The following is a 12,020-nucleotide window of genomic DNA, read 5'->3' on the forward strand; positions in this document are numbered from 1 at the left end:
TTTGTCTCCGTGGCTTGTCATTGGAATAGGAAGTTGTTTCCTGGATGATGCTGGAGTCCCTGCCAGTTATCAGTGCCAAGAGGTTAGGAGGATGCCCCCAACCTTAGAGCCCCAGTGCTCCTTATGGATCTCTTGTTGTCACTCCCTGTGATGGAGATAACGTCTATTGGATTGGAAGTACACTGCATTTCTGAAAGGCGCATGATCATGAACAGAATGAGGCCACGGAGAGGAAAGATGAAGATCACTAGTTCTGTGACACGGAACCTGGGAGCCAGCTGCTGGGGTGTGACATGCCGAGGGGAGTCTCTCGCATTTTCCTCCTCAGCACCCTGAGCTTTCTTTATTCTTTTCATCGCATGAGCTGATAAGCCATCCTGCATACTATGATACTACCCAGGAAGCCTACATGTAGCCAATAAATGTGGGACTGTTCTTAGCCAAAACAGAACAGAAAATAAGCAGATATTCAGGAATTTAGTTTGGGAATGTTGTTTCTTTGTTTATGGGAGTGTATTCAAGAGTGAAATATGATCCAATTTATGTTTTCATTTGTATGAGAAAATGACTTACAACAAGCAGACCAGTGTGTTTTGAATATCTCACTGTTTGTAACATCCAAACCTTGCCATGTTCCCTGGAGATCATATCTGTTTTCCACTGTAATCATCTAATAAACTGGCGGCTGCCTGCTAATTTGTTCTACTCGTAGCCCCATGAAAGGGAGAGGCATCTTTTCAGATTGAAAGGAGAATGAAATAGTGAGGTAAAATGAGTGCTGTTTCATTATTTGCATAAATCTTGAATGTATATAATATATGTAAATGGCTTTCCAATTGACATCTCCCCTAGGTGGGAAAAGAAAGACGGTTTTATTAGAACCTGTTTACACGATTTTGTGGACCTTATGTGCTTACTGTCAGCAGGTAGCTTTCGAGGGCCTTTTTGCCAGCTGGGTTTGCGATGTCGGGGCGGTGGGATGTGGAGGTGGGTGCTTCCAAAGCTGTGCGTGGGTTTTGATTTGTGACGTTCAGTCTGCAGGGCAGCCGCTCCCCAGGCTCCTCCCGGGTGCAGCTCAGCGAAGACGCCTTCCTGCAGTACATTCACGCTTCGGGAACACTGACCCTGACGCTTCACCACACGGCCGAGCATTTGCTGGAGGCAGACATTAAACTCTTCCGGAAATACTTTTGGGATAGAGCCTTTCTCAGCAAGGTTTGTGCCCTGTTATTCTAGCGTACAATTACCCCGCCTGCAGAGTGCGGGCAGCACTCATTGTTTGGGGAACAGCATTTTTCTAACAGGAGCTTGGGGGGCGGGGGAGAGGCAGGAAATTGGAAACTGTTACACAGTAGAATGAAGATTATTGTGTAATATTTCGGTAGTAGAAAATAGGAATTTATATAGTATTCTTGTTTCTTTTGCTTTTTATGAGCTCGCTCTGTCAATGGTGGACTTTAAAAACACTAACATTGGGTATTTTCTATTAATGTATTGCTTATGCTATAATTCTTATCTAAAGCAGTTGCATTTAGGGTAATTTTACTTGTGTATTATCTACTTGTGGGTGTTTTATGGCTTAGGTGTAGTGAAGCATTTGTCCCAGGGTGCAGGTTCTTCCTGAGAGGGGTCTCGTCACTTGAAACCAGTTCTTTTTCCGAGAAGTTTTCCCCTCCCACAGGGCCCACACACCAGCACTGAGTGCCATCATAGCCTGCCCCTCTCCGATTTAAGCTGTTTCATCTTCACTATTTTTATTTTTTGGGTGGAATCTGGAAGAATATAAAGAATATTTATGTCTCTTAATTATTATTAAGCAAAGTGTTCTTATGAGTAAAATGGCCGAGTTAGTCTGGTTGAGAGTGCTCAGGGCACAGGGTTCACCCACAGACCCCGTGACCCCGTGCTCGTAAGCACGTCCATTAATAAGGCTCGGGCTTTGTGGCGAATAGACTTTACGGAGCACACAGTTCCGGAGACTGATCTTGTTACTTATCACAGTACTGGCCAAACGTTTGCTTCATAAAATAAAAGAGTTAGCTCAAAACATTATCTCTAAAATACACATTATTATTGGCTTTTTCCATATCGGGTTTTATTTAATGAAACATGCTCTTCAGAGTATGAACTGCTTCCTTTTGTTGGATTTTTGGAAAGTTAGTGTTTATTTTTCTGGCATGTGCTGTTTCCTATTTTGTGGAAGGTTTGTCATTTAAAGACACTAAGCTTTCAGCCATCCCTGGGCTTCTCCCCTGGCCCCCGGCTGTGGCTGTCTCAGCCAGGGAGCTGCAGAGGTGCACTCTGCTCCATGAGGCCCTTCAGGGCGGAGCTCAGCAACATGTGTGTCTTCAGGTGGCAGCATGGCACCTGGTGACACACTCCTGAGAAGGATGGAGCAAGCTCCGTGTACAGCAAACATTGCTGAACTTTCTCTCCATTATAAAACCCTCCAACTTCTTAGTTTGGGTTTGTGATTTCTCATAACACATTTGAGCTAACGCTGATCATCTTGGGGAAGAGTTAGGAGGAGTAAATGTAGATGCTTTAATAGTCTTTCATAGTGGACTTTGCAATAACAAAGACCAGATGGAAATTGCTTTCCAGTTACTTGGAGATTTTCACTTCATGTAAAACACTGAGAAAGTTTGTTTATGACATAACGCTGATAAAAGAATGAGTTACAATGAAATGGCCTTTTGTTCCAGGTCTTAGCACTCCTCTTTTCCTTCCTACCCCCAGTGGTGTGGCTGGGTAGGGAGTGGGGAGACCTGGAGGGAGCAAGGCTGAGATTCTCTAGAACATCCAAAGGCATTAATTCTACCCTGCCCACCAAATTTTTTTATGAGATTATTGAATCTAAATTTTTTTGTGGCACGTACTTCTTACTTGATTAGATCTTGTTTTAAACGTGAGCAGGTGGTAATTGTTATATAGGTTATCTATGCCAAAGCTTTACACTTTGGGTAACAAATATGAAATTATGCATTGTTATAAGTATTCATGCTTTCTTAAGTTTTAGATTTCTAAAAGTCTATTTTTTAAATTGATTTTAGAGAGGAATAGAGAGATAGAGACATCTATGAGGGCACATCGATCAGCTGCCTCCTGCATCCCCGCCTCCGTTCCCCTGGCCAGGGATCTAGCCTGAAACCCAGGAATGTGCCCTGACTGGCAATCAAACTGGGGACCTCTTGATTCATGCATTGTTGCTCAACCATTGAGCCACACTGGCCAGGATAAAAGTCTATTTTTATATCTGACTGTATCTGAGGAACTAATTCATCCTTGGTGAACCACAGTATTGATGAGGAGGCAACTTCAGTCTCAGGGTTTGGGTATTGCACAGTTATCTGCAGCTTCCAGAACAACGGCAAAAGCTTGTTGCGGAAATCTGTTTGCTGTGCCACGCCCAAGAGCCATTCGGCTGACCCCACTCAGAGCCACACTTGTTCAGAGTTGTAAAGGATTCGTGTCCACACATCCTATTACAGCTGGCACCGGTGGGCTGGAAATTTGTAATGGATATTAAGCGTTAGACAATGACAAGTTGGTGCTACATATCCACACTGTGACGGGAAATATTAGAAAATTAAATACTAGGCAAAACCTTAGCTATGTCTTTTAATCCAGTTTTAGTTTGCTCCCTGTAGTGGCATTTTGTCCATCAGAATGCTGAGAAGTGATACACTTAAGGTCATGCCAAGGGGTTGCAGACATCTGAGTCTGTTGTAGGGTTGTCTAAGTTTGCCTATGTGTTTACTTTGGAACATGTGTTGATGCAGTCTTGGGTTGTTTTACCATTAATTCTGTTTTTCTTCACATTTTAACTGGCTGTGGGAAATCCATCTTAATAGAAAATACAGAGGGTTCCAAAGAGGGCAGCTTCTCTGTGAGGTTCACAAACTTAGTCTCAGCCAGGGACAACCTGCACCTGTGTGTGTCAGCTTGCAGCCCAAGCCCCATGCTCAGCCTTGTTGTCATGAGGGTTGTGGTCCTCTCCATCATCTGGGCCCTGGAGATCCCTGTGTTTTAGGGTGCAGATGGGGATTGGTCTAGGTGGGCAGATGTATAAAACAGTGGCCATTCTCTCTGGTTTCAAGATTTTCTGTTCTCTGTCCCCCTTTTTGATTCATGTATCACGTTCCTAGAGCCTTATTGTGACCTGAGGAAGCAGGAGAGGATTAGTTTCAGGGACCATTTTGGCCCAGGCCTCCAGGTTCCCTCTACATCTCTCACCGTCTTCCTGGGGTGCTGCCTGTCTCTCCCGACCTCCCAGACCAGGCCTCTGGGCTGTCCCTGCTCTGAGGTCCTTGAATGTGATTTTTATCTCTTAGTTGCAGATTTGAAGCCTCAATTGGTAACCAGTGATTTTCCCCCCTCTTGCTTCCTTAGACTCTTGAAGAGCAAGAAACCAGGCCAGAGGAAAGATCAGATATGCCTTCCAGTGCTGCAGAAACTGAAGAAGGTATGCATGCTCCCTCTCCACCCCCTTCCCCCACCCCGGGGAGCTCAGAAAGTGCACAAGACTAGCCAGCTCCCTGGGCTTGAAGTGCTCAGTGAAGAGGAGCCAGGACCAGGGAGATCAGAGGCAAGGCCAGGGTTGTGAGCTACAATGTGGCCTTGGGTCCTCTGACAGCATCCCATGAAATACACTGTTTTTCCACTTTCGTTTAACAGTTAGCACTACTGCCGGGACCGGTTTGGCTCAATGGATAGAGCGTCGGCTTGGGGACTGAAGGGCCCCGGGTTCGATTCCGGTCAAGTGCATGTACCTTGGTTGCGGGCACATCCCCAGTAGGGGGTGTGCAAGAGGCAGCTGATCGATGACTCTCTCTCATCGATGTTTCTAACTCTCTATCTCTCTCCCTTCCTCTCTGTATAAAAATCAATAAAATATATTTAAAAAACAAACAAACAAACCAGTTAGCACTACTGAGTGCTGTTTGCCAGGTCCCGGGCCAGGTTCTCTCACACCCCTGACCTTCAGGGCACTCTCCTGACACACCGATGATCCCCCTCACTTTCAAGTTCGGTTTGTTCATCCCATTCAGTCCTTCGCCACTCGCTTGTTTCATATTATGGAGCCTTTACTCTGTGCTGGGTGATGGGTCTTGAAGAAGATGGAGGTCGTGATGGTATCTTTGTTGTCACAAGGGCTGTGGGCAGCACCCCTGGCATGTAGAGGTAAGGGGCGGGGCTGCGGGATGTTGTGAGGGTACGGAGATAGAGACATCTGTGAGAGAGACACATCCTTGGCCCGGGATGTCCTGCCACATGGTTCACAGTCCTGAGGGACCTTCAGAGACTGAAGCTACAAATCTGCTCGAGGTGGGAGTCTTGGCAGGAGGTATAATTTTGGAACACATTGCCACTCCTCTTCTCCATGTCATAACTCATGGGATCATGTTGATGCTGCACTTGTGGGTAGCACCCAGCTCATTTGCCAGGATGTTGTACTTTCTTATTTTCTCCAACTAAGTTTACCTGGGCGAGCAGTCTCTACCTCAATTCAGGATCTTTCCTCTTTACATAGTACACACATGTGTCTGATCTTTACTGAGTCCTAGTAATAAACACAAGTTGTGATTCTAGGGAGCATTCTCACCTCTATCATTGAATATTCCCATACTTGTTGTATGGAATGGATTCTGACTTTTTTATTTATATATTTTTTATTTTATTTATTTTTTAATTTTCTAAAACAGTAGTTCCAAAAATCTGACTACATCACTATGTCTTCTAGGGTGGTCAGGGCAAAGATTTTATAGGTTGAAATACATATTATCTTTTATCAGTTTTCTTTTGCTTTATATATTAGAGTATTGTTTTTATTTTTTTAAATTATATGTGAGATAGGGTTATTATTTGGGCACATTATCTTGTAAATCCAGGATAGTTGGAGGGGGCATTGCAAACTATCTGTTCATGTGAAGGGGCAACGCATCGTCACTTCTCTTTTCCACGTCGTAACACATGGAATCCTACTGATGCCTCTCATGAGAGCCACCAGGCTAGATGCTGGGGTTGGGGAGAGAAAATACGACAAGATCCTTGTCCCTAAGCCACCAATTGTTGACTGCTGGTTTATACCTTTGGTTCTTCTTGTAATAAGCAACACAGAATAGTTACATTCCAGGTATTTGTCAGACAGTATAATCTTAAACTCTTTGATCCCATGTTCGGTAAAACTTCATCTTGGAGAAGGAAAGTGTGTGCAGACTGTTGGAGGCCTGTGTGGCCCGCCCACATTGCGCACACTCCTGGTTAAGCTCACCAGCTGAATTTCCTACCCAGCTGCACCCGTGTGGGCCCCGTGGAAGTGCCCCCCTCTTCTCTCCTGTGGGCGAGGTGCTGGTCACGCTGAGGGAGCCTGGCTTGCCCAAGGCGGTGGTGGGTAACTTCACACTTTCTTTGGGAGACCTAGAGGGGAAACCTCTTCTGGTCTCAGGTCAGGAATGCTGGCTTCTTCCGAGCGTTTGGCTGGCTTTACTGCTCTAACTGTAACGGATCAGGTTTCTTGCTCCTAGTTGGCTGATAAAAAGTTGGAGCTAAGTTTCTGGCCAGCCAGTTGCAAATGTGTAGGGTACTGCTAAGATGCATTTTCACATTTCTGTTATTTCTTAAGCCCTCACCCTTCTTTTTCCTTTGTGTTTTATTTTTAAGTCAACTTCTGACATTTATCAATAATTAATGTCTTTTGTGTTTTTATTCCCCTGTAATACACATTTGAACGAATTGAGAACAAAAATAAGGTCTAAATATGTACTTAAATTCTAAATTCTTGCCCTTACAGGGTGAACAATTTGGGATTGGGGCAGGAAAACAAGCTGTCCCAGCACATCATGATAAGTGCTACAGGAGTAAAGTGGCTCCAGCATTAGGAGAACTCTGAGGAGTGTGATGGATAGCTTCCTGGAGGAGGTGGCCTTGGAGCTGTGATCTAATAGAGGGAAGGGAATCTAGACCAGAGATATATATGCAACACAGAGTCCTGAGCCAGTTTATGCATGATGCATTTGGGGGAAGAGGGGGGCAGGTGCAGGTCGTTTTGAAGTCCTGGGGTATGGTGTGTGTGTGTGTGTGTGTGTGTGTGTGTGTGTGTGTGTGTGTGTGTGAGTGATATGCCAGGAATACAGGCTTGGGATAGAGGCAGGTCAGCAGGACTTGTAAAGGCAAAGAACTGGAAATCTACCCTGACAGGGAAGTTGTTTGAAGGAACCAAGATTAGATTATTATTTTAGAAAGGTCACTGTGAGAGTATAGATGGATCAGAGAGGCCAGAGAGCTGCTGAAAGTAATGCAGAAGAAGGTCAGCATCATAGCAGTGTAATGAGTTTGAAGAGGTGGGGACAGGTGGGTTCTGTCCTGAAGGTGTAGTATGTCACATGGGTGTCACAGTGAGGGAAAACAGCAATTCCTGGTTGGATAGGTCTTACAGGAAGCAGCATCATGACAAAAATGTACTCAGTTTTAGGTTGAGTTCGATGGGCCTAGTGAATGGACAAGTTAATACATACCTGGCTGTTAATACATCCCTAGCTGGACTGCAGTCACTCAACCGAAAAGAAAAGTAATTTGGACAGGTACTCAAGTCCTCTGACTTCAAACAATGTGTGCACTTCATAGACTCTTTAGACAATGCTTTTATCTGTATATGCTTGTTGGACATTAGAAACTGTATGTACATCCCAGCAGAGGGCAGGATTCAACTAAAGTGAAAATATTCAATTAGTTTTTTTTGTCCATTCATAACCCTGGAAATGATTCAACTGGAAGAATAAAACATTCTGAGCATAAGAGCTTGCTTTTTACCACCTTTAAACTTCAGAAGCAAACTTTCCCTTTGACATCTACTAAAATATATATTTTAAAAAATATTTTATTGATTTTTTTTACAGAGAGGAAGGGAGAGAGTAGAGAGTTAGAAACATTGATCAGCTGCCTCCTGCACACCCCCTACCAGGGATGTGCCTGCAACCAAGGTACATGCCCTTGACTGGAATCAAACCTGGGACCTTTCAGTCCGTAGGCTGACCCTCTATCCACTGAGCCAAACCAGTCAGGGCTAAAATATTCTTAATAGCTTATGTTTTTCTGTTTCTCCTGCCACAGTGGATAGAGAGGGATGCTCTAGCTTGTAGCTACCATTAATGAAAAGACTATAATAACTAGCCTAGAAATTTACTGCTCTGTTCCTGTTAGTGTGATACATGGTTTTATTACTGTCTCTGAACCAATTATGTTCCATAATTTCATGATTGTAACTGTACTTCCAGAATGATGGGAAGCTATTCCAAATGAATTAAATGGCCCAAAGGTCATCTTATTTTAATATGCTGGGATGAATAAGCTAATTATTATTAACACTAAATTTATTAGTATTTATTAATCTTCCAATTGACTCTGTTTTGTCCCTTGCATTTTTTTGGTCCTTATTTTATGTTTTACTATCCTACACTCGGATTCCCAAAGAGCATTATACAGAACACCAATTTTGGAAGATGTTCTGAAAAATAAGGATTCTTTGACCAGATAGGTAAAAAATTCTGTATATGAATCCTGTGTTGGAGATTGAGAATACATTTAATGTTTTGTAGATTCTAGTAAGTCTTGTCATCAAGAAGCTGGTGTAATCCTGTTTAACCTAGCAGTTCTCTAAATTGGTCATGAAAGAATCTCCTCTTCACAGTTCTCAGTATCTCATGGAAGTGGTCTGGGGAAGGTAGTTTAGGAATGTTGCTTCCTTACCTGTAGTGGTCCTGTCCTTTCTAGACCTTATTTCCTCCTTTTTTCATTGTCACGTGGGTTCTCTCCATCCATTTATATAGTGATGCTCACACTGACTGGGACTGGGGCAAGGGACTGATGACTCATGGTCATGCTGAGTTTCCAGAATCCCCCCCATGCCTCACCACACACTTTTCGTGTTGTTTGGGAAGCTATCATGCTTGGAGTCTAAGGGGCCTTAAAACAAAGAGAACCATTGCAATACCAATGACCATCTGTAAATCCATTTTCTTTCTTATTCTTTTGTAGTTTAAAAAACTCCTTGTGTGATTTGCTGTTTTAGCCTTTGTGTCATTAGTTTCACACTTTGTTGGCTTCTCCCCATTAACTATCTTCCACATTCTCATTAACAACAACAACAACAACAACAACACACACACACACACACACACACACACACACACACAACAGAGGGTTAGGATTGGAATATTAGTTCCAGGCACAAAGGAGAGAAGGTGAGGTCCTTCCTTCAGGGCTGAGGCAGCAGCTGTAGGCAGGCTCGGTGGGATTTCCTCCTCGTGACCCCCCGGGGAAGGTGGGCGAGGCCATGGACCCAGATGTAAGGCACAGACTGGCAGACACATGGGAGCCCTGTAGGCTCGTTTACTTGTCCATTCAATAACGTTCACTGCCCACATGTGCCAGGCAGTGTTCTAAGCACTGGTGATGTAACAGTAACCAAAAAGCAAAGAGAAAAAACCCTGATCTCAAGGAGTTGGCTGCCATTTAATTTCACTCACGCATCTGTTGTGTGTCGGGCACTGCTCTAAGTGCAGGGGCTTTAATTATGAGCTGAACATAGAACACACAGTCCAATATAGAGAGGAATATCTCTGCAGTCCAGGAGCCAGTTTTCCCCATTTTATACATGAGAAGATGTAGCAGAGAGGTCACATTACTTGTCTGAGGGCACACAGCTTGCCCAGGCAGTCAGAACTCACTGTGCTGTAGAATACCCACCACCCATCTAGAACAGAACATTGACCTATTTAGCCTTTGGACTACCGGCCTAGGGTTCTCGCCAGCATTTGTGTGATGGAAAGGGCAGAGTTAAAATCATCGTTTTGAATGAGCGGTCCCCACAGGGCTGGCCTGTGTCACAAAGCTCTGAGGATGGGAGAGTTGGGATTCACAGGCACAGACATGTGTTGATGACACACACTAGCAGCAGGCGGACTGCTAACAACCTCAGCTCTGCCACAGGCTCCCTTCAGAGCTTATGCAAGTGACCTCGTTGTGGTTTCTTTTGTGGAAAATGGTGGCGTGGGAGTGTCAGTTCATACTTCCTTCATAGCAATACTTAAATGAGAAAATAAAGATGGAGCACCTTGACCTATCTCTGACAACTTGTCAACTCCTGATCATTATGAGTTCAAGCTAGACCACATGGCTAGGGTGGACTCAGTGGTATATCCATAAAACAGAATAGTATTTAGTGATAAAAAGGAACGAAGTGAAAAACAAGTGTCACATGATCTCACTCGTATGTGGACTCTAATGAACAAAATAGATCCAGAGACTTAGAAGCATGGAACAGACTGATGAATTTCAAAGGGAAGGGAAGGGGTGGGTGGAGAGAGACTAACTGGGAAACATATAAACATATATGCATAGCCCATGGACACAGACATGGTGAAGGCCTGGGAGGGGTGGGTACGGGGTAGAGAGGCCATTGGGGAAAAAAAGGGAGCATCTGTAATGCTTTCAATAATAAAGATAAATTTAAGAAAAAGGACCGAAGTACTGATACATCGCAACATGAATGAACCTTGAAAACTTGATGCTACAGGAAAGAGGCCACTTAAAAAAGGCTGCTTATTGTGTGATTCCATTTACATAAAATATCCATAATAGGCAAACGCCTCAGGATGGAACATAGACTACTGGGTGCCCAGGATTGGGTCAGAGTGGGGAGCTTGAGGATAAATGGGTAGTGAGTGATAATAGGTACTGGGTTTCAAGTTGGGGTGATGAAAAGGTTCCAGAATTGATTGTAATGATGGTTGCGCAACTTTGAATATATCAAATATCACTGAATTATAGCCTTTATGTGGGTGAATAATATAGTATTTAATTATATCTCAATAAAGCTGTGACAACATATATGCCTGGAGAGGAGTATATACTAAAACATTAACAGTGATTTTATTAATTACTTTTTCATAGTTCCTTTCAAAGTTTCTTAGGTTGTGTTTTTTTTTTTGCTCAAAAGTGTCACAAATTGTTTTTAAAAACTGTATTTCAAAAAAGATGGCTTAAATTCTTTCTGAAAGAACGCAGAGTACAAATATGAAAATGGTACTGTAAAGGAACATGTTTTTGAGTTGCTGAGGAGCAAGAATTTCTTCTCTCACCTGGACATGCTCTCCCTGGCTGCAGATGCTCAGGCAGCGGGGGCCTGGTTCGCTTGTTGACATGGAATGTTGAGGGCTCTGGACTGACAGGGCTCACGTAAATATTTCTATAGATAAACGCCTCAGTGTTTTTCGCAGTCCATGCTTATTCTTATCAGTATTCTCACTTTTAGGGGATAAAACCCCCGCGTAATTGGGATACTGAAACAGAAGGTCAAGGTGTTGTAGTAGCTTCTGAATTAATAGTGGAGGATAGTTTCCCACATTTGTTCCCTTCATCACTTTGAATCTCTGGCAGTTGTGACTGGGACATGCACACTAGGCTAAAACATTAAAGTGACGCGTGGATGTGAAGTCGTTATAAGTGAAACACAAGAGGAAAGTGTAGACTGGGTCTGACAGGTGGAGGGATGGAAGGAAGAAAGGGGAAAAGCACTCATTGGTCTGATCCAGTTTGAAGTTGTATCAAAATAGTGCTAGTATTGAAAGTGTTTGAAGGAATAACTCAAAAAACAAGCAACCTTCTTTTCCCTGGCTCACCCCAGGTTACCTAACGATCTACTACACCTCATTGGCTGCTTTGGGCCACCAGATCCAGGTGGAGGAGGGAAGCACTTATTCAGTATCTGTAGTGTGCCCTGCAATCTGCTTGGCCCTGGGGATGCGGGTTTTGGGCCCAAATCAGTTTCAGGGATTCATGGTCTATTGGGAGAAAAGGCCTCAGTAAGAGACTATGAACCACCCTAAGGGTTCCCGTGGGCATTTATGGGGCCAGTAGAGCAAGCTGAGAGCAAGGCCCTTGTTTCCAGTTTCGCTTTGATGCTGCCTTGCAAACCTAATCCAGTTGTGACCTTGACCATGGACAGTTGAACCTGAGGG

The 12,020-nt window shown here is 43.8% G+C and overlaps 1 protein-coding gene across 7 annotated transcripts in view; it reads left to right on the plus strand.

Annotated features, from left to right (window-relative positions):
• The window catches only part of ARHGEF28 (Rho guanine nucleotide exchange factor 28), a 238,305-nt gene that overhangs the window by 102,811 nt on the left and 123,474 nt on the right, over positions 1-12,020 (plus strand). For all 7 annotated transcript variants that reach the window (XM_036410844.2, XM_036410855.2, XM_036410845.2 and 4 more), the window contains exons 6-7: positions 1,035-1,215; positions 4,393-4,465. In XM_036410844.2, coding sequence (XP_036266737.1) covers positions 1,035-1,215; positions 4,393-4,465 — 254 coding nt within the window. The remainder of the gene's footprint in view (positions 1-1,034; positions 1,216-4,392; positions 4,466-12,020) is intronic.

This window comes from Pipistrellus kuhlii, unplaced genomic scaffold (assembly GCF_014108245.1).
Source record: "Pipistrellus kuhlii isolate mPipKuh1 unplaced genomic scaffold, mPipKuh1.p scaffold_m20_p_4, whole genome shotgun sequence".
NCBI lineage: Eukaryota > Metazoa > Chordata > Mammalia > Chiroptera > Vespertilionidae > Pipistrellus > Pipistrellus kuhlii.